This window comes from Callionymus lyra, chromosome 12 (assembly GCF_982586985.1).
Source record: "Callionymus lyra chromosome 12, fCalLyr1.hap1.1, whole genome shotgun sequence".
In the NCBI taxonomy this organism is placed as follows: Eukaryota; Metazoa; Chordata; class Actinopteri; order Syngnathiformes; family Callionymidae; genus Callionymus; species Callionymus lyra.
In genome coordinates this window covers 13,409,441-13,433,506 of record NC_141829.1, presented here as the reverse complement: position 1 = coordinate 13,433,506, position 24,066 = coordinate 13,409,441, and the positions used below count along the sequence as shown (strand labels likewise).

Genomic DNA, 24,066 nt, shown 5'->3' with positions numbered 1-24,066 from the left:
TGTTATAATCAATTGATCCTGTGCACCATTCGACTGTGCAAATTAAACCTTTTTTTAAAATATTATTTACACCAAAAAACCTCAGTCATAATCTTCTTAAAAAGTAAAGTATTCTAAAAGAATGAGTTAACAGGCTCTTATTTTAGAGGTTACTAACAAGTTGTGTTTGTTCTTATCATTTTATTTAAATGTTGTCATCAAAAACATGAGTAGACATCGCCTGTCATGTTGACCTCCTGTTTATCTGAGTCAGCACACAAATTACTACTGAATCTGAACAGTGTTTTTTATGCCAGCTGGGAGGAAATCAGAGCGCTCAATAGTGATATAAAGATAGACTGTATTCACATGGCCCTCAAAAAGGTCAAAGACAAAGTAGAAATAATTGTGTTTATTTCTATAATTCATTACTAGTCTCCAAGAATGAAGATAAATGAGATAAATAAATAAAAGTCAAATAAAAGACAATTAAATAATACTTTTTTGCATATTTAGCTTGATTTCATTGATGGATTTTCTACTTTTCGCTCATTTATTTTTGCTAGATGACCCCTCACAACAGCCACAGGATAAAATGTGGCCCCTGAGGAAATGTAATTTCCTCTGCCTCATCACAAAAAAAGCTTTGGTCATTCAGTGAACACACAAAATGTGTTGCAGTAGAGATTATTGCCACTTCTTTCCCTTTCCATATCCAGGGCTTATTCCGACGCCAAGATTCCTCAAGACACGACCAGCTTTGCACATAAACACCAGACCTTCTAAGACTTTTACTGAAGGAAATATCACAGCATTTCCATCCATATTTCTGCTTATCGTGAAGATGCTTTTCTATAATTAATATCACTAAAAATTGCTCCAAATTTCTGGAATATTGATGCAATTAAATGCCAGAAAGGATATTATCTTATCTCCAGAAACCAGATTATTCCACTTTTATTTTTCAAAGATCTTTGGAAAACACCCAAAGAACGACAAAAGAAGAAGCTCTACTTCAAGTCTCTCATGGATGACTGAGCGTCTGAATCTCTTTCAGTAACTTTTACGCAAATTTTGGCTTGATTTAAAGTCAAATTTTCAGGAAAAAAACGCAGTGGTAACAGAAAGTGAACCTAGATGACAATTTCTATTCATTACGATACCAAACACAATTTTGGTAAATGTATTAAAATTTTCGCTTAAGAAGATTGAAAATTCTGGCATTTTTTACACTGTATGTGTCACACAGAAGCCAGTTTAGTCAAACAAGTTTCAGTCACGATCACGGCAATGGTTTCTTTTTTATGAAAATCATTCGGTTCCACTCGAGCTGGAGTCCTTCAACGGGAGGAACGAGAAAGAAGAGAAGAAGGAGGCCTTCAGATATTTGCGACGGATCACTCATAGCATCCACATTAATACTGAAAGAAGAAAAAGTACCAGAGGGTTCTTTCAAATGGATTTCTATCAATAAAACTACCACCCGAAGTCTTTGAATTCAAATTTTGAAATATTATTACCATGATTTAAAGATCATTTTCACAGTCTACTAAACTTTTAAGGGAATTTAGTTATGACTGGGAACTACGGTGCTCGGAAGTACGGAGTATCGAAAAAATACTTCGCCTTTTGGAGCCAATTTTTGTTATCCCTGTGTTAAAAAACTCGATAATGTGTGGATTTGTATCCATATATTATCAAGTTTTAATTATCAATTATAACTGATAAGTGACAAAGTTAGTGAAAAACAGACTTATTTAAGGCTTTTTGGAAGGAATTCTTTGTTTTTTTCTGTAATAAAACGGTATAAATTTTGCAAAAATTAATTTTTGTTATCCATGTGTTAAAAAACTTGATAACGTGTAGATTTGTATCCATACATTAGCAAGTTTTTATTATTAAGAATACCTGATAAGTGACAAAGGCAGTGAAAAACAGACTTATTTAGGGCATTTTGGGGGGAATTCTTTAGTTTTTTCTGTAATAAAATGGTAGAAATTTAGTAAAAATTAATTTTTGTTATCCACGTGTTAAAAAAGTTGATAACGTGTGGATTTGTATCCATACATTAGCAAGTTTTTATTATTAAGAATACCTGATAAGTGACAAAGGCAGTGAAAAACAGACTTATTTAGGGCATTTTGGGGGGAATTCTTTAGTTTTTTCTGTAATAAAATGGTAGAAATTTAGTAAAAATTATTTTTTGTTATCCACGTGTTAAAAAACTTGATAACGTGTGGATTTGTATCAATACATTAGCAAGTTTTTATTATTAAGAATACCTGATAAGTGACAAAGGCAGTGAAAAACAGACTTATTTAGGGCATTTTGGAAGGAATTCTTTCGTTTTTTTCTGTAATAATTGCTATTGAATAAAGTATTGTCCAGGTATTAAAGTGAGGGTATCAGTATCTGTACCGGTACAAACCGATCAATACCCGGCCCCATCCCAGACAGTAAAAATGCACGTGGATTAACCATCAAGTTGTCAGAAAGGATCCGTTCCGTGCTAGAAATTCCGTGTGAGAAAAAAAAAAAAAAAATCAAGAACTCATTAAAGACCGCGGAGCCAAAACGCATCTGACAAGTGATGCCTCTGCGATCTGCGGCGCCGCTTTGGTGTTTAATTTCTGGTTCAGTGATCATCATCGATGAAACAGGGATGCTGACCTTTTTGGGAACTATTAATCTGGTAGCCTAGGCCGCTTTTAAGCAAACAAGAGTGGGCCTCCACTCTGTCCATCCAATTTCCCAGTGTGTAAATTGGACTGCCGCTTGCACAATTCTCTATTCATTACTGTGCTGCTGAAAGGAAGCACAGAGGTGGCAGAGCGGTTTTTCTTTTCCTTTTTCTGTGTGTGTGTGTGTGTGTGTGTGTGTGTGTGTGTGTGTGTGTGTGTGTGTGTGTGTGTGTGTGTGTGTGTGTGTGTGTGTGTGTGTGTGTGTGTGTGTAGGTGTGTGTGAGAGAGGAGACCAGGACCTTCAGTTTTTTCCTTTTTTTTTTCTTTTTTTTTGGCCATGGGGGATGGGAAAACGCTGGAAGAAGGGAGTGAAAGCTGTCGTAATTGAAACGTGGCCTAATCAGCGTCATTACCGTTTTTCTCAATTTACACCACCAAAGATGCTTATTAGGTAACAGTGTTTAATAAGCCGCTCTTTACAAAACCAACTGTAATGAGCTCTTTAAAGTTGGCCATGATCACACACTGGGTTTTTTTTTTTTTTTTCCCCCCTCTCTTCCTGCCGCGGCAGGCGGCTACATTTATCCGTGTACGATGTCATTATTACGCCGCTTCGCAAAAACCACGCCGCACAATAGTCCCAGCTGAGGCCGCAGACACGCTGAGAAGTATTTATAATTACTGATCATTACAACCCGGGGAGTTTCATCGCTGGACATAAACATAATTACTGGGAGCTCTTATTTCCAAGCGAGCAGACAGCGGGTCCGGCGTGACAGCCGCGCCAATAACGGACGGTAATTACACGCGGAGATAAAAAAAAAAAATGGTGGAATATTCACGAGAAAGGGGGCGGGGCCAAACATTTCGCTCGCCACCGGTAATCAACGCCGCCGCCAGATTGAGGCACTTATCGAGTTAGGAGTATTTTAAAGTCAATTTAAAGCGGCAGGTAGCCATTAAAGTCCTCGTTTAGTAAACACGCTCGACTTCACTCGAATCAAATCTAACGATAATAACGCGGAGCTGAAGCTGATTGGGATCCACTGGTCATGTGATCTCACGCAACAGGAAGTGGAGACGCAACGTTATCTTTTCAGGGAAGTAATTGGAGGATGGAAGGCTTTTGAATGTCCATTACCCTTTGAGTTTCTAATACTTTCACAATGTGTAGTTGCTTTATTATTGCATGTGCTTGTGTGTGTTTGTTTGCAAGTATGTTTACATGTGTGTGTGTAGCAAGGGAGGTAATTAAATATCCCATGGGGCCACATTATATACTGTTGTGAGGGGCCACCATTCCAAAGGGAAGAAGAGAGAAAAAATCTAATATACATGTATAAAAATACAATATATACATAAAGAAAAACATTGTAAAAAAAATCTAAAAAAAACTATAATAATTTTGGACTGCATTATTTAATTTAGTATTTATTTTAACATATATCATTAAAACTATAATATAAAAGCAGTTCATTCATTTCATTTGATTTTGAGTAAATAGATAAAAATGGATAACCCTAGAACTAAGAACTTTACCAAGTTATCATCAGTGTTTAACCATTTATGAATAATTGTGTAGCCATTTTAAGCGTACATTTTAGTTTTAGTGATAAAACCATGTTTTTTTTTTACAGTGGGTTTAGTGTTCGATCTCCTTAAGTGATTTTCAAAAATGTGCTTCTAAAGTGTCAAGTAATAAAAATAATCAGCTAAATGCAAATGACATAAAAACAAGTTAAAAACTGTTAAAAACTGTTAAAAACTGACCGACAGCATTCTTAGCGTGTTGGATTTTCTTGAGTCGGTTTTTATTTTTTGGTCGAACAATTGGCCACTTTTTGAGTCCAACATCACTGACAAATCTGACCGAGTCAACACATTAACTCAAAAACTAATTCCGAAGAGTTTCAGCTTGAATGATTCATCACCATTGGAGAAGTTTCCTTTCAAATAGGACAAGTTAATGGTTCGGAAGACTTTTACATTTTTATTTCCTTAATGTTCAAGTATTAGTGAGAAATTATATGATTTTGTTAATTATCTTGGTCAAAATCTATTGATTTAGGCTTTTGGTCAATCTTAAGTATTCAAATTATTTTAAATTGTGCTTTCAATTCCGTGTATTTAATGCAAAAGATACTTTCCTGGTAAGATTTTTGAATATATGGATATGACTCATATTTAAATTAGTTGAAAAGTAAACAATACATTAATAATGTAATTTAACTTTAAAAAAATAAGCAATAGTATGAATAAATACTGTATTAATAGTACTCAGCCTATACTGCTATAACCTCAGCCAAGGAGGTTTCGTTTTGTCACGGTATATTTAACTTTGAGCAAAGTCAAACAGTGAATCCTTCAAAAATGTTGATAAGGAGAAAAATAACAATGTTTTGCTACAAAACTACTAACTAAAAGTACTTTTGACAACTAGAAATTGTTGCTTATCTAAAGTTACTGGTGGGCAAATTAAAGAATGCTTCGATTCCTACTCTCGACATTTCCACTTTTTCAATGTTCCAACATGATTCTTGTATCATTAAAGTTATTTTATTGATTCGAGTGTACGCTGTGTTTATATGAAGTCATGTGAATTAAAGTATTGTGTATTACTGTGATTTCCTGCTTGTCATAATTAGATTACTTGATTTTATATATGTGGTTTTAAGGGGAAACGTAACCATAAAAGCTTAATATGATGTAAACGTTGCTGTATCTTCAGCTATTATATGACTTATCGGATGAATACGTAATAATAAATAAACATAACCCTGAGAAAAACAACGGTCGAGTCTCTCAGCCTCAACCTCGTGGGTACGCGAGTTCATTATCTCCGAGTCTGCTCTGGTATTTCCGATTCACTTCTCGAGTCGGAAACACACACTGGTCAACACAAGCTAACCCGTGTTGATTTTCATTCAACACCGAACCAACGATCCGACAAAAAAACGGCAAACATCTGCCACCTTCTGGGCAGAGGAGACGCTGGAGTGCGACGGCCCGAGGCGACGGTGTAACACTTTTTTTCCTCACTAGTTTTTTTTTTTTGGAGCCGTCGTTTCCACGTCTTGGCAATGCTCATTAAACCACAACTCTTCAGAGCGAGAGCCCCTCGGGGTCACATCTTCCATTACTCCGCTTAATTTAGCCAAATCCTCTCGAATGCTAAACAAACGGCCCTCCACACACACAAGCAAGACAATTACAGGAGACGGGCTTGGCACTGCTCTGTAGCGCAAAAAATACTGACAAATACTCAATTGGCCTGTTAGTTAAAAGAACACGGCGGTGGAGGAGAAGCACTCGAGGAAGCTTGTAGAGAACAGAGGCAGCGTTTCTATGAACTCTGGCCTCTACGGGGAGTGCTAACAGACAAAGCCTGTGGCCCTGCTACAGAGTTTTTCCCCATAATCCCCGCTTTCCTCCCGGATATCAAACAAGCAATGAAACCACCTATTTGTTTTAGTAATCTTTCACGTTTAACATGAGCTGACGTTTACGATGATGAAGCTTTTTAATGGTGTGGACTCCGGGAGGTCGGTCAGCAAGTATTACCTTTGCTCACTGGTCCAGTTTCAACCATCAGCCTTTATAGGCGTGTTAAACAGGTGAGAGGAGGAGGAGAGTTTAATATCGTGTAACCAATGGACGATGAGTTAGGCTGACCACAATAGTTGCAGCTTTTCAAGGACAATTTCATCCAAATTTATAAATTGTTAAGGCTGGACTGTAGGCTAGAGGGCAGGGGGGAGGGTCTATGGTAGGGGTACGTTATAGAGATGAACCTTCATGAAACAGTGTCATCTTGTTCAGAGGTCAGTAGGTGGCGCCAAGAAAATAATGACACTACTTCATGAAGCTTCCTCAGAGTTAGTGGCTTTTCAAATCTCATTTTATTTTAATCACAGTTCTTTCATGGTTTATATTCTACTAAAGTGTGTGTAAAATGGTTAATTAAATGTATTATTTACAATTAACATACAAATATTTACAGCGTTTCTTCATTTTTGTGTTGCAATGAGATGGCAGCAGTCAATATTTCCCCTGCAGCCAAAGAAACAGGAAAAGATGACTGAGGACGAGAGGATACAGAAGCTGATGTTTGAAAAAAAGATTTTGGCTGTCAGTCAGTTTAGTTAAACGAAAAGAGGGTGGTACAATCACAAGACGTCACGAAGATTCAGTGTCCCCAACAATAGCATTGTCACTGGAACATATTGTATCGAATACTTTAGTAAATGAGTGTATTCTATCGTCCAAATAAGATTCATACAGGTTTTTGCTATTTTGTTTGTTCAAGTTTGAGTTTTTTGGCTGTGGTTCCACTGTGAATTTTGGCCATTTTCTGTTAATTGAATGCATTTTATTTGTTCCATTAACTATTCATTTGAAGATATAATATTTTATGAGATGACCTTTATTCTATAACCATCTGGCATTTAACAAAGACGGGTCAAGCAAAGGTCAAACCAAAAATATTCTTTTAAAGTGTAAAAAAGCTTTATTTATTACATTCAATTCATTAACAAATCGAATATCTTAAATAAATCTAAATCAATATTCAAAATAAACCATAAAAGTAATTTAGCGCATCATTTAAATATGGATCTGAATGAAATTCAGCCAAATATAACAATATAATTCATAATTATAAAAATATAAAAAGGAGTCTGTTTTCTTATTTAAATTTCAAAGAAAGTTATGTATAACTTGTAAACTCACCGGGGAAATAAACAATAGAGACATTAATAACGTTTTCTAGTGATTAAAAGTTTAAACTGAAGTGATTCAACTCAGTGAAGAGGATGTAACTTTTATTTTTTGTTAGTTTTTTTTGTCCCGATGAAGGTCACTCGTACACCAGGGGCCAGACGCAAAGGTGAAATGAGAGAAGTGAAGCAATCTTGGGTCAATATCGAATAGAAATCTCTCGCAGATCCTTTAGTAAAAGTTACTGGAGTGAAGTGGTGAAGTCATGAAGGGAAACTTTGACGGTGGAAGGATGTGTCTCGCACCGACAGGATTCTCAGATTTAGGATTCCAATTTTCCACAAATTAACTGGAAGGAAATGCTGTCATCTCGTCAACTGAATGATTCTCCACTGTCTGTATAATGTGTTGTGAATACACTACATTTTTGAGTATTTATTTTCCTGCTCAGAAAACTAAGATGCCAAACTAATGCGAGAATATCATCCTTTGACTTCCCGTGTCTTCAAAGAATTATAGCAGGTAAATGTTTGTATACTTTAAAACAAATTACTTTTTAAAATGGACAATGAATCATTAAACCAAACCTTAATACAATTTCAGAATCCACTTCCTACTTGTTAATTGTAAGGGGTGCAAAGAGGGACAGAATTCTAATTTATATGACCTTTGAACCATCTTGAAAACGTATTAAATAAAGGTGATTAACATCATTTCAATTCCTTAAGGCAGTTTTATAGCCCATAATACACCTGAAATTTCTCTCTGAGTTTTTTGGGAGGGGGTTGTTTTGTATACCAGCAGTGTTTTAGGCTAGTTTAAGACACTTAACTATATTTTCCTTTAATCAATTTTACATAAACTATTCAGAAGTAAGTTCAAATATAAACACTATAAGTCATCTTTGGGTGTCCCAAAAAAGAGCTAAGTAAATATAATGTTTATAAATATTATATTGTTATAAATGACTCAACATGACAAAATGAAATTAATCATTTTAAGTAGATAAAAATGTGTCACAATGTGTTCATTCTTCTTCTGTGGCAGAAGTAAGTAAGTATCTATTATTAACTATTATATACTAGACCAGGGTCACGAAGCGACAAAAACAAGAAAAATGCTGCTTGTGGAAATGTTGGTGCACGAGAGTTCAATTTTTAATTAAAATAAATAATTGTAAAAACTGACAATTTGCAATAAAATACTTGATCAGTGTTGTTTGGCAACATATAATTCTATTTTTATTTGATAAATGTTAAAAGCTAAAAGTAAAAGGTGACTTGTTTCTGAAACACTTCATCCAGGATTTGTTCAATAATGTGTATTTAAAAAAAACACATCTCTTCCACAGTACGTCAAACTTCCTGAAACATCCTCACAACATTTTAATGAGGACCTCCGTCCTGCGCTTGAATTAATGATTGTCCGACATTGTGCTGCATTCGCAGGTTCGGAGCTTGACCAAGTCAGAATGCTAATTAATTGGACACAATTCTATTAAGAAACAAATCCTGCTCATCAATAAACACAACCTTGGGTCACCGGTGTGTCCGGTGGCTCGCAGGACAAGAGAACAGCATAATGGCATTATTGGTCCAAACGCTTGGACAGGAACACACTCATCAGCACCGATGGATTTCAATTCCCAGGATAGAGAAGCGATCGTTTGTTCGTATACTTGGAAATGGACAGAGTCAGAATCACAACACTCGCCCGTCTATGGCTGGTGTGAGGCGAGCAAGAATGAATTAACCTCAAAAAAGTGTGAACGATGTACCTGCGACCGGCGGAATCGATGGATTTTCAGTACCTTAAGTAAAAGAAGACAAAATAAAAATTGCACGATTGGCGTCATGAGCAGGATTACAGCATGATGTTGAGAAGCCATTCACGGTAAGCAGTGATACTAATAGACTATATATAATGTTGTAGTAGTTACCGACTTAGACCCCTTTATTATTATTAATTATTAGATTTGATAATTGCGCAAACAGAACTTAAAATGTATGGTTTTGTTGAGTTCAACAAAATTGGCTCAGTTAAATGATTTTTTAAATATATATATCTATATATATATAGATATATATATATAAAACAAACTAAAATATGTTACAAACATACACAGATGTTAATATACGCTTAAAATTATTAAAATAAATTCTCAGTTGTTTCAATATTTTTTTAAAATACTTAAAACACACACAAGATGTTAAAATATACATTTAAAAACATGTTTTGAACATATGAAAATGTTGAAATACTACTAAAGTAAAAGGGAATATATGTTTTTAAAATATATGTGTCGAGTACTGTTAAAAATATACACCGATGTTAAAACATGTCATATCATCAAATATTTGAAAAAAAACATACAAAGGTGTTTAAATATATGTTGATAAATATGTGAAAACATACAAAGATGTTAAAGTATATGTTTATAAATATGTGAAAACATACACAGATGTTAAAGTATATGTTTATAAATAAGTGAAAACATACACAGATGTTAAAATATACATTTATAAATATGTGAAAACACACACAAGATGTTAAAATATACATTTAAAAACATGTTTTGAACATATGAAAATGTTGAAATACTACTAAAGTAAAAGGGAATATATGTTTTTAAAATATATGTGTCGAGTACTGTTAAAAATATACACCGATGTTAAAACATGTCATATCATCAAATATTTGAAAAAAAACATACAAAGGTGTTTAAATATATGTTGATAAATATGTGAAAACATACAAAGATGTTAAAGTATATGTTTATAAATATGTGAAAACATACACAGATGTTAAAGTATATGTTTATAAATAAGTGAAAACATACACAGATGTTAAAATATACATTTATAAATATGTGAAAACATACACAGATGTTAAAATATATGTTTATAAATATGTTTAAAAAATAAACAGATGTTAAAATATACATTTATAAATATGTGAAAACATAAACAGATGTTAAAATATGTTTATAAATATGTGGAAACATACACAGATGTTAAAATAGGTTTATAAATAAGTGAAAAAATACACAGATGTTAAAATATGTTTATAAATAAGTTAAAACATACACAGATGTTAAAATATACATTTATAAATATGTGAAAACATACACAAATGTTAAAATACAACTTTAAGAAAGTGTGAAAACATAAACAGATGTTTAAATGTATGTTTAAAAACACACAAATATGTTGAAATATACCTTTTGAAAGCCTTCTCTACAACATTAACTACCGTACAACAAGGAAAACTACTAAGAACATGCACTGGTCAGGTAGAAACATCTATAGGCACGAACACATCAAAGCTGTCAGCAAGAGACGGAGAACAACAGGCAAACAAAAGCATCCTTTAGGAGAGAAACTATTCTTATCCAGCTATTAAATCTTCATTTACGCTGCCACAGAGCAGGAGAACAACAACATGGAACTACAAACAACCAACTCAACTGATTATCACGGTCGCTCTCGCTGTCGTTTCATTACCATTGTGTCTTTACTCCCAATCCTTTCCTTTATGATATTTGATTGCAATCTTTCTTGAGCATTTGTGCTTTCTTTATTTGTGGTGAGAGTTTTTTTTCAAAGCCTACAAACGTTGTAGCTCTAAACATTCACCAAAAGTGATGCAAAAACACCTAAAAATAACCTCCACAAAGTGGGTTTCTAGCTATACCGAGATGCATTAAAACCTAAAATATCCCCTTGATTCATATCCCGGACGGTGGAACCTTCGAGACATAAAAGTGAGCAGCACACCGTAAATGTCATTATATAAGATATAGATATTATGATTCCAGTCTTAAACTACGATATACGGACATTCAGTGAAGACAAATTCAGTCTGCCGGTGAATATTGAATGTTTGACAGCTCTATTTTTCTTTCATCCACTTTTCTTTATACTTAGATTTTTTCCCTTTCCAGAGGGATCAATAAAGTCTATCTATCTATCTATCTATCTATCTATCTATCTATCTATCTATCTATCTATCTATCTATCCAATTTGGGGACCCAATAGTGTCTAAACTATCCATACAGCTGTGATATACAATGTAACAATATACACCATTTGTAGAACTATCTTTAGTTTTCTTTTTTTCAAAACTGTATCGCTTATTTTTCTTGTACAAGTGATGGTCTGGAGATTAACACACTCGTCCTTCCTGACATAGTCATCCAGGAAATGTTGTCGCCACCAACAGCGAGGACAAATTCACGAAAACAACCTTGTCATTCAGGAAACAAGCGGAAAGATGAATCACCTAAACTCTAACCATCCAATAGAACTTCAGTAGCGATGAGTAACATCCAGGTGAAGACGAGACGCTTTGGTTCCACTTCTTTCATCTCAAAATCATTTGAGGAACAAGCGGATAAACAATGCTGCATGTATTTGTGCGAACACAAGGACTATGAAATAATCCGCTTTTCTGACTTATCTGCACAGGAGAAAGAAACAAGGGTTTTGGGGGGAAAAATGTAACTGTAGTTCCTGAGATATATATGCAGAAAAACAAGTTTAATCCTGCAAAGCCATTTCCCCTCCATCTACATACCTATTATGGCTGGCTTGTCCAGTTCCTGAAATATTTCATTGGAAAAAAGGAATTTTCTCTAAAAGCAGATTTCAGGAAAAAGCCACAACATGCTTGGTATTGTACAAATAGATTGAACTTATTTATTGACTGTGAACTCATTGGAATATAAATGACGCTTATTATTAGATAAACAATTTGTGTTAAAAGAGTTTTTTTGCAGAGATTTCTCATGAATGGAAAGTCAAAAGCTTTTTTGTTCGGTAGAAAATGAAGTCATGTGAAATCAGTAGTAACTGCAGAATAAAAACATGGTTATATGATCAATGTATTATTAAATCGTTTCCAATAGTTTGCTAGTAAATCAGATAATAACATCACAGTGAGTCCTACATATGTATATAAAACTCAATCAAAGATCTCTTGTTGGATGTTATCGTTGTATATTTTAAGTATTTCCATATATACATCTTTATATTTAAGTAAAACAGCTGAATTTGTTGTTTGGAAGAGAAAATAAGATAAATGTATTTCCCCAAACACAAATTATAACATCTATTTGGTAAGAAAATGGTTTGAATATAAATATTTGCAAAAAATCCTGATCATTGTTATTGATAACCGGAGAAAAGTGCCAATGGTTCCTTAAGCACAGGAGAAACTGAGAAGCAAATTATATTTCCTCTATTTATTAATCTAAGAATTGGTATGTAACAACAATAACGATACTATATATTAAAAGTCACTTTAAGAACATAGAGGACACAAATTAAAGTCACAAACAGTTAAAAAATTATTTAAAAGTTTGAAAAAAAGGGGAAGAACTACAAAATATGAGTCCCAGTGAATACGCTGGCTGGATTCCCAGCTAGTCGGGGTGTTAAGAAAACACTCAAGAAAAGCTTTAATTTCTGTGTTTTGGAAACACTCGAAGCACACGAAGGACACGCACAGAAAGAACCGGAGATACTTAAAGAAGACCTTCTCGGTGTGACCCGGTTTACTTCCAGTTCTTCAATGAAACCACGTTGATATGTTTTCAAAAAAACAAAAAGGACCTCAGCGTGACTCATCGCTAAAGGAAATAGACGAAGGTGTATTTTGCATGAACTCAATTTAGAGGGAGAGCTCAATGGTTTTCGGGGTCAAGCGCCCCCCAAAACAGGTTCCACATGTGCAGCCCGAGGTCTGGAATCTACCTCCCTGCAGGCCGGGGTGACGTTGCATGTTCTATTTGCGGACGGAGAGGGTTGAAGCGAGGCCGCGGGGAGTGTAACACTGACCCACATGACCCGTGGCCTAGAAAAAAAAAAACGCCGCCCGGAGCCTCGTGGCTTCTCTCTCTCTCTCTCTCGCATCTCCTCACTTCCCTCAGCCCTGTTTTTTTTTTTTCAAAGACAACCTTTCGTGGACGCTTTGTGTCTTTTCATGCCAAATGATTTGCATCCGCTTCATCCTGATCTTTGTTGTGCGATGTATTCAGTGATGCCGGCTCGCGAGTCTGCCGAGACCAGGGCCCGGTGTCTGCAGGCCACACGTCTCCAGTCATCTGTCACCGGATTACATTCGTGCGATGACACTTCCCTCTCTCTCTGGGAACCTGTTGTCAACCACTTGGCCGCCAGCGGATGCCGACTGGGTGCCGGACGGGGTCTCCCACAGGTACCTCCGGGGAGCCGAATTAGAAGCAACTGACAGACTGACAGAGACTCACGCCGAAACCACGACTCACGCCTCCAACACATGCTCCCAAGGCAGGACATGCTTTGCATAAAGCCGCGTCTTTCCTCCCGTTTTTTTTTTTTCTTTCCTGTATTTCAGCCATAAAATTATTGTTCACCCCTCTAGCCTTTCCATGCTGCATGGAAGTTGTTTTTTTTTTGAAAATGAATAATGGAAACAACAGTGCTGAGGACTCCTGGGATCCATTTAAAGATGTGAGAGAGACAATGCAGTGAGGGTTTGAGTTTCTGCTCAAATAAACCCACTATTGTTCTAAACTTTTGCTTTTCAAAAGTCTGTGAATTAATACGCATTAGGCAAAAAAAAGTTGTTGTTTTTTCACGCGGGGATACAAGGTTGAAAATAATCCTGGAGTGAATGAGGTCTCTGTCGATGCCCGAGTGAACACCAAAAGTTGCAAACAAAGACGTGAATCCAAAATAGATAAAGCAAAGAAACTTTTTTTTAGAATCATGAAACTTCTATCACATCAAAGCAAAAACGTAGAACAATTGAACTTATACAGTTAAAACTGAATTCATAGTTGAAAACTTCTGACTCCATCAGCATAAAGATGCAGCCAAAAAGGTGCCTGTGACTTTCTTTTCATTATTTATTGTGTTTATAATGTGTGATTAAATACAACATTGTACCAAAATATATTAATTAAAGTGCAGTTTATATTCAAACATGTGTTGTTAATGTTTTTTTACAGTATTTTTTAGAGTACAATGTCTGACATAGGCATTAGAACAAGGTTATGAATAATGTTGAAATTATTTAAACATGTTATTGTACTTATATTGTCATAGTTTTTATACAAATATTATATTCTAGTGGATAAGTAAGAAAATGAGCATGACTTGATTGTTAGTTTTCTGCTTCTTTTGGTGTTTTTAATTGAGAAAAAAATAGTTAATAGTTAATAGTTTGGTCTTTAAAAATGTAACTATATTCATTCATATTCATACAATTTAATTTAATAATGTAGTTGGTTACGTTTAAGGTGTTACTGTCGAATAAACTGAAATTAAATGGTGAAGATTAATCATCTTTTTTTATTTGTTTGTTGCAACCAAAATGTTTATTAATACTTATTTAAAATAAACCAACAGTACTAAATTAAAATATATTGAATTTAAGCTGTGAGTTAAATGGAAGAAAATACTGTTTTTTATATGGCAGTTAAAGAGGCTTAGCAAGGACACGTCTTTTAGGAGATTTAACTCCAGTTTGTCTTGCTGGTCTTCACAGTGAAACAGCTTTTTTGAGAGCGTGCTCCGTCAACACGACTCCCGGAGGTGATTCCTGTTAATGAACACCAAAGACGTGTCAACGCTCATAAAGCTTTGGAATGATACTGAACTCTCGAGTCCTCTCTTCTCAACCACATGCTCTGCTTTTCCTCATTTAAACCGATACCATCCCAGATGGGCCGGACAACACATTTCTGGAGCCGCCGAGCGCCGAGTGACGGAGGTGAAATGACAGTTAAAAATGGTCCAGAAAAAAGAGGATTATTAGTGGACGGAGCGGATATAAAAGTCCACCTGATTTTTTTTTTTTTCGACGCCGGCAGCTGTGCTCGTGTCACGGTGTCGCCGCAGACACCCGCTGTCTGGCTCCGTGCTCGCATCATAAAAATACATGGCAGCGTGTGCAGCCCCCCCGCCTTATCCTCACCCCACTCCAGCCTCCTCCACTTCACACCATAAGGCAGACCTTAACCCGTCCACTTCGCTTCCTTGGCACTGGACTCTCCCCCCGCCAGGACCTGGAGCGTCGCCAGTCTAAAGTCAGGTGACAGACTCCACACAGGATGAATGACCACCCGTCACCCCCCCTTTCCAAAAAAAAAAAACTTTAAAAAATAGCCTTCATTCGCTTGGGTGAGCAACTCTGATGGACCCAGTTTAGTCAAAGTTATATCGTCATCACCGAGTGTTTTTAAACACTTATAAATAGATAGTCAACTAAATAAAGATGAAACGTACAATGTCCTCGATCACAACATCCTTTTACTATCATTACATTTTATCATGTAAAATAATGTAAATAAATACACGACTTTACATCTGTTTTTGAATATATATATTTTTTATTTTTTATTTTTACTCAATGATTATACCTGGGTACTGGAGAAAATAATATCAATATGTTTTATCAAGTGACCTTTAAATTAGATTTAATTAGTTTTATCACTTTAAAAATAAAACATTCAGTTTAGACATTTTAAGGTTAGTTGTTTGTGTGTGAGAGAGAGAATTATTGTGTTGCTTTAATGTTAATTGATCAATAATGGTTTACGTTTCCACAATATTAAGGGGAGGGTAATATCAAAAGACAGTAGGATATAAGAAAGAGAAAGGTTAGTGTAAGACTATGCCAGAAGGTTAAAAAAAAGTGGGTCCGTCCAGTTTCTAAGTGGCAACATGAATAGGATTTGTTTAGAAGTTCGATTAAATCAGTAAATGTCGCGAGAGAAACAGCCATTCATTTAGACACAGGTAACTAGTTTTTGCTTTTGACTCAAAATAACAATATAAACATCAAACAAAACAATATATTTCAAAGTTAAAGACAAAAATGATGTTAGTCTAATGAGAGGAGAATCAGTATATCAATTTTTTTATCATTTATTTAAACATTCTCAATGCAAATTTAAGGAATATCTTGAACAGCTAATAGCAGAGTAAAATTGAATGCAAGAAAAAGCTAGTTTAGCAAAGATGATAACGGTTAGCTAGTCATGTACACATAGCCTTTTCAAATCAACTTGTATTGATGCTAATCCTGAACATCACGATACATACATTAATCTTATGAGATCAATTTCAATATGGTGATCTAATATGTGTTTTGGCGAGAATAAACTTGAGAAACTTGAGGTTTTTCCACCATTTTTAACAAAAAAAACAACCGACTAGTGAGCTACCAACGCTCAGTATTAGCCTTTTCCTCTCTTACATAAAAACTAAAAAAACAAACATAAAATACTGTTAGCTAAGTGGATTTCAATTAATGGTAAAATAAAATGTTAAATATCGAGTATTTAATGGACAAATAAAATAAGCCAAATATGTAATATTGGCTACAAATATGTTTGTACTGAATCACATATTTTTTGCTTGTATTAAACTCAGACATTCCGGTGTATTTTTCAAACATAAAGCCAGTCACTTCAGTATACTCGACATTTCCGTCACACATAAATGAAAATGTTTTCATTAAATTCCCGATATTTCTTATTGCAGCGTGATGATTCTGATGACTATTTTTTTTTTCTAATACACAAGTGGAATTTCAATACCACTGAAAGAAAGAAAAAAAATATCGAGTTTTTTTTTCCCTCTCGTCCACTTGTGAGACGCTCACCGCTCTCTCACAATACAAGACGCCCCAACCGCACGCAATAAAGAAACACCTTGAAAGAAGGACGGCGAGAGAAAAACACCTCTTCTCGCCAAGGTTACAGCATGATAAGCAAGCGCACTCAGGCTCACAATGATGCCTCAAAGTGCCGGCGATATTCAGAAGTCATTGGAAATGTACATTTTGTTAATTAGAGTCCTTGAGCGTTTATTCATCGTCAAAGACTGCGGGCGATAAATCTTATTTTGTTTTTTCGCACGTAAGTTTTCCCCCGGATAAAGAGGGGGTTGTTCCATCAGTGCCAAGTATTGTTTATCATGAAACATTTTATCAATCTTAACGACCCCCAGCGTCAAAATTTTTTTGACAAAGAATTTGTGACTAAAAAGAACAATCACTTAACAACCAGACGCGTTTCCTCGCTGCCAGAGGAACTGAGGAAATGCCCAATTATTTTGGTAAATAACCAGCAATAATTGAACATGTCATGTTGGCTGTATAATGAGGACATCAGTGATTTAGAGAGAAACGTCTCCCTGGCAGCCACTGGGGGTATGATAATTACAGAAGCGGATCTCTGAACGCTCATGAATCTCCTACAAGTCCAGATTAAAAGCCTCGGTGCTGAACCTACTTCGGTCCACCTGGGAATTGTCTATTCTAGCCAAACCCCAGCAGGCGCAGGAGCTGCCTCGGCTCCTTATGAGAGCAGAGGAATCCAAAGTGACGGAGATGAAACAAAAGCTTCTGTTCCAGCGTGGTTGGAAACAAAAAGAAGAAGCAGTTTAAACACACCACGCCGGAGCATACAGGCCACACACACTATACTGTCGGGCAGAATTATCACGATATTTCTCTCTTTTTATTGTTTTCTCTCGAGTAAAAAGTGTTGAATTACGACCAACATCAATGACCCCCTTTATAAAAGCATAGCCCGAGGGCCGCATGTGGCCGTTTTCCTCCATTTACAAGGTCAGCGTGAAACTATAAAACTGCAGGAATGTCACTTTCCTAATGAATGTATGTTTGATTTCTGAGTGAGGGAGGTCGAGAAGAGGATAGAGGTCAGGGCGCCGTAAGTTTTATTTATTTATCTACATTTCAATAACACAAAGTCGTGCTATACATTTTTTTCCCCCCTCACAATATTGTTCCCTTTTTTAAAAATATATTTGTGTTCAATTTTTTGTCGATGAATATCTGAAAACTTGTTAACATATAAACTAATTTATTTATATATCAAAAAAACATTTTTCACAACCGCTTTTCTTTGAATCAGAATATGCGATGGCTTCTAAAAAAGGGTTATCAGTCGTTTGAAGATCTTCAAAAAAATGAAAATGAACAGGTTTTGTCGTAAAACCGAAAGGGCGCAAAATTTAGTCGAGGACAAGAGTCAACATTAATTGGATTTTTTAAAAACACTCAAAATAACTCATGATCTACAAACTCTTTCCCGGTTACTTTTCGGTTCAACTTCAACAGTTGTCGACGGCTTCGATTCAAATCTAATAAAAAATTGCTTTCTGTGGCTGTTTTCGTTAAGATGTGTCAAAGTGCAACGCCGGGAAAAAATACTTCATAACGACGAGATAAACAGCAACATGTCAGACTTGAGAGACGCCAGTAAACTTCTTATCAGGAAAAATCAATCAACCATTATTTATTTTTACAAGACCAAATTATTTTTGTTGTTTTTGACTCCGACGCCGACATCCACCAAGGACGTTACTTAAAAAAAAAAATCCTGATCTTATTTTACAGATGGAATAACATTTTGTCTAAATATTGGATACAGGCCACACCAATATACTTTGTGTCGTCGTGAGCGAGCGAGAGAACCATCACTTCCAAGGCCAATACGTGGCATAACAGATAGTAAACACATCCTCGTGGTTTCATAATCATCGCACCAAAGCCAACGCAAGGACGACCGAATGCAAGAGCGTATGAAAAGATGAACACAATCGGCGTCAACAGCAGTAGAAGTGGCGCGTTATACAATGTTTGTGTCATAAAGCCATGTTTTGTTCAGACTTATGGATTCAATTAGATCTTTTTTTTCGGTTCTGTTTTGATTATTAATTCATTTAATTGCATTTTATATATTTTTTTCAATTGCTTTTCCGTTAAATATACATAGAAATCACTTATTTGAACTGAAAAAAATTAAATAAAAAGTAGTTTTAAGCACACAAACGCACGGACAAATATGTGATCGCCTAAACCTCAGAGCTTTTCTAGACACAGCTATTAGGAATAAATGAAGAAAAAATTGATTAATGTAAATGTTTCCCTTCTTTTTCGCTTCCCATCTTGTGAAGGTTTGTTTTATTATTGTATGCATGTATTTTTTTTAAATGAACGTGACTTTTTTCCCATCATACCTCATTCCAAAACGCACATCTCACATCAACTCCATACACATAAACATTAATTTATGTTCCATTACACCAGGAATGCAACGTTGGTCAACACTTTCTCTCCCATTAGGTCCGTTGGAAAAGCAACACCACATTTGATATAAATGGCAGCCATTACTTTAAATGATGACACGAAAACAGAGCAATTTAAAGGATCCAACAGAAGATACAATAGAAGCAGGAAGAAAAGCTTTGTAGCCAAGAGAATGTCCATGCCATATGCTGTCACTCAGAAGAAAGAGGGGAGAAAAAAAAAAAAAACAAGTCGGAGCAGACAGTCGCTGTGTCTAAATGAGATGGTGGGAGGAAGGGGTGGTGATGGGGGGGTGGGAAGGGAGGATGTCAAGGATTCACGGTCCTTCATCTTTGCAGTAGAGCAAACACATCCCTCAGTATAGCAACAGACCGCTGCCTCCACTTTCTAATGCAGTCCAACTTAGATCAGTGCGAGAATTGTAGCGGCGAGAAAAAACACACAGAGATAACACGGCGAGCTGCCACGAGGGAAACAACAGAGATACCAGACAGAGAAGACAGGGAGACGAGAAGTCGGCAGGGAGACATGGAATCGTCAAAAGAGAAAAAAAAGATTTTTTTTTGTTTTTTTTGTGGTTCCAGTCGCACTGGGACCCACGTTCTGGCGCAAAAAAAAAATACCAAGAGGCGTCGTTTGACATATTTGCTAACAATGCAGCCGGTGGGGTTTCTCCAGTCGGTTGCTGACGAACGGATCAATCTTTAGCAGATAATCGCTTTACCAATTTACAACGTTCCCCCGCAGACGTCCCCCAGGAGGCGCCGATGATCTGGTTAATTGTAACCATGAGTGCAAATACATTTTCGGGTCAATCTCGACATCATCATCCCGACATTGATTCGCGCATTGACAAACACATCCAGCGACACCGCGGATGATACTCTCACTCCTACAGGCTTGTGGGGGGGGGGCGGGGGGTTGTGTCGCTTCACTGCCCCTGAGCAAGGCACGACATGCACAAATCGCAATCGTAAGAGGTGACAGAGTGACGCTTAGAAGTTCCACGACATACGACAACAACGTGTTACCAAGAATAAAATGATGGAGAAACTATCAATTTAGAAAATCGTCACACACATGCACCGACACACACTCGAGCTAAACAGCGTTACAAATAGATCTAAAGATGAAAAAAAAAAAACACTTTCGAATTTAAAAAAAAGGAGATTTAAGCATAAATAAAAGAGGAATTATTGTTAATCATTCTTGAATTCTGTTAGAATATATATAATTTGGTACAAAATGTGTGTGTTGAATATGACAATATGTGTTTAAATAAATAAAATATACCTGAAATAAATATATTATGGATTATTATTTGGCACTCTTTGGAAACTATTTAAAGGTTTTATTGTAAAAAAAATAAATAAAAGAAAAATGGCAAACCAATTTGATAATAGAAGTAAAATAAATCAACATCAACAAGAGAGGAAACTAGTAAAACCATTTGAAGATGGTAACACTGGAAAAAATACATAATGTATTGATAGAAGGAATTAAAATAAATTGTACATCTTTCCCTGAATAAAACTGCTAAATAATTCTTATTTTTAAGAGAGGAAACTGGTAAAACCATTTAAAGACGGTAACACTGGAAAAAAAACACATAATATATTGACAGAAGAAAGTAAAATAAATGTTACATTTATGATTCAGTAAAATTGGAATTAAATGAGTTCTATTTTTTTTTAATTGTAAGAGTAAACTAGTGTTTAAATAATTGTTAATACATTTTAATTCAGAAAAGTGTTTTATGTAGCAAAGGAAGCTTCTCTTGAACCTCCTCTAAGAAGTAGCTTCGCCTTGTTATCATTTAACTCCGGCGTTCTAACGTGTGAACGAGGGTGAAATCCAGTTAAGTGAGTGATGAAAACACGAAGAAGACGGCGAAGAAGAAGAAGAAGAAGAGGAGGAGGAGGAGGAGGTGGGGTGTGTGTGGGGGGGGGGGGTCAACATCTGTCGTCAAATTCCTCTCAGAGATTCATGTCGAGCGACAAGTCTGATTGCTATCATGAGTGTTATCCTATCAGAGGTAAACAGAGCTGTCACTTCTCGCCATGCAGAGCAGCGGCGCCCGGGGTTAAGTGAGGACCCCAAACTCACCCACTGACAACTTCCACCTCACCAAAACTCACTTAAAAAATGTTCAATTTAACCAGATTTATTTTTGTTTAAAGCACCCGAGTTATCCCTGCTTAACACTGTATTCGCGGTGATGGATGAGCCGTTGTTTTATTTCAAGTGGCATTTAAAAAAAAAAAAAAAAACACTCTTCAGCTCAGGAACCGATGCTGTTAAGTTCCTCTTTACAAGAACCAAAACATGCAAACGAAAAGTGTGATTTAAGTTAATTTTCTCTGCACAGGATCAACAAAATACTTGCCCCAGCCATTTGGAATAGACACTGAAATATTTTCAGAGGAAACTGCAATAAAAAAAATAACATCTACTTCTGCATATATTTAAACAACTGCAATATACAGTGTATATAATTTAACGATAAAGAACGTAAATAAAACGGTTATTTTAAAGAGAAATCAACTTGTATATAGTGAAATGAATCCATTTGAATCGTCTTTAAAAGTATTTGTTTTGTAAATGAGAGTATTATCAAATGAATGCATATACTTACACAATACATATAGTATTTAATGATAAAGAACGTAAATAAAAAGGTTATTTTAAAGTGAAATCAACTTGTAAATAGTTATAAATCCATTTGAATCATCTTTAAAAGTATTTCTTTTGTCAATGAGAGTATTATCAAATCAATGAGAATACTTACACGATACATATTACTACTGATATACGTAGTATTTAACGATAAAAAACACACTATTTTGAAGTGAATTTAACTTGTAAATAGTGTTATAAATTCCATTTGAATCGTCTTTATAAGTATTTATTTCTGTAAATGAAAGTATTATCAAATGAATGAGTATACTTACACAATACATATTACTACTGATATATATAGTATTTAATGATGAAAAAACACACATGAATTAGATATTTTGAAGTGAATTTAACTTGTAAATAGTATTTATAAATCCATTTTTAAAATTACAATTTGGCAATTCGTCATATACATGAGATTAAATTCAAATGAATGCATATATTTAACAATATATATTTTCTATTTACCTTCTTTTTGTACCGTCAATAATTCGGATGTTTTACTTTCTCAATGCATCCACTTCACAAACACAGATGACGAATAAACATGACAAAAACCACATGAAAACAACAACAATCAATAGAAAGAAAAATAAAAGGCACATACCATAGAGACTGCTGCTAGTGATCATGTCTTCGAGCCTAAAAAACAAGAAGAGAAAGGGGGGAAAAAAGCAGAGAGTGGGAATTTTCACGAGGAGGAATTCCAAAGGTTGCTTCTCATTACTTTTTTCCTCTGCTATCGGATTTCACAACTTTGGAAAGAAGAAAAAAAAAAAAAAAAAAAAAAAATGCTCCTTGTTCTTCCTATTCATTTAGACTCGCGATTAGAGGAGAAGAAGAGGAGGAGGAGGAAGGAGGAGGAGAGGAGGAGGAGGGGGGATTGCAAGAGGAGAGAATAGGGGCTCGTGGAGGGAGCGCGAGCTGCAGGGAGTGTGTCACTTCCACGAAGCATGTATGAGACTATGGATGACATAAAACACATATTCTTCATGCCGCCCATTAGAGGAAGGGTCTGAAGCAGCGTGAAGCCCCCCCTCTCCTCCTCCTCCTCCCCTCACTCGAGAAAGAAATACTTGCGATGACAACTCATCCATTCACCTCCCGCCGCCCGCGGAGATTAACTTTTAAAAATGCATGCGGGGGGAGAAACTCGGAAGTTACCGAGAGGTCCCGAACATACACGAACCGATAGCGGAAGAGGATGACTTTGTGTTTTTTGTTGTTGTTGATGGAGGGACTTACCTGTGGAGGTGACAGGGCAGCCTCGACGTTTATCCACACATTCGATACACCACGAGAAAAGGATAAGAAATAAAAAAAAAAGTCGTAGAAGAAGAAGGAGGATACGTGGGGTGGGAGGGGGTCAAGCGTGGCGTCCGCGCAGCAGGCTCTGAAAGCATTCCGAGTGGACGAGCGGACGACTGACCACAGCCTCTGCCATGTTGGAATTCCAGAGCCCGGACAGCTGCTCCGCTGAGTGGAGGACGCACGCGGCGCTCCGCACATGCGCAGTCCGGACCCAGACAAAAAGCGAATTGATAATATATATATAAAAAAAAGATTTTCTTTTTAAAAATAATTTTCTTTCGAAGAGGGACACTCATCTTAATTGTGTCTAGGAGTTATTTATTTTTATTATAGAATTTTAAATTATTGCTATGAATTATACACTTTTACGTCAGCTTTAACGAATCGTCATTGCTTTACCCGCAGTGTTTAGTTTACAATTAAAATGAGAGTTTTGCGTTTATAACCTTATTTTTTTTGGTTGGTAGCTTACTTATAATTGTATTAGAATATTACAGTATTTTCTTTTTTCCATGTTCTTTTTGTACAAATTACAAATTATTCTTACAGCTGTTCAATTAAATCGAATTAAATTAAACTATTTCAATGTAGTAA

General features: G+C 35.8%; 1 protein-coding gene across 3 annotated transcripts in view; it reads right to left on the bottom strand.

Moving 5' to 3' along the window:
• The window catches only part of fign (fidgetin), a 29,643-nt gene extending 6,028 nt beyond the window's left edge, over positions 1-23,615 (bottom strand). The window contains exons 1-2 of one of the 3 annotated variants that reach the window (XM_087804648.1): positions 23,407-23,615; positions 22,769-22,803 (exon numbers count right to left, since the gene is read on the bottom strand). In XM_087804648.1, coding sequence (XP_087660774.1) covers positions 22,769-22,793 — 25 coding nt within the window. In that variant the 5' untranslated portion in view covers positions 22,794-22,803; positions 23,407-23,615. Of the gene's footprint in view, positions 1-22,768; positions 23,072-23,406 lie in introns of those variants that run through there. The other 2 variants (XM_087804651.1, XM_087804649.1) reach the window with 2 other exon arrangements.
• Positions 23,616-24,066: the final 451 nt, after the last annotated feature.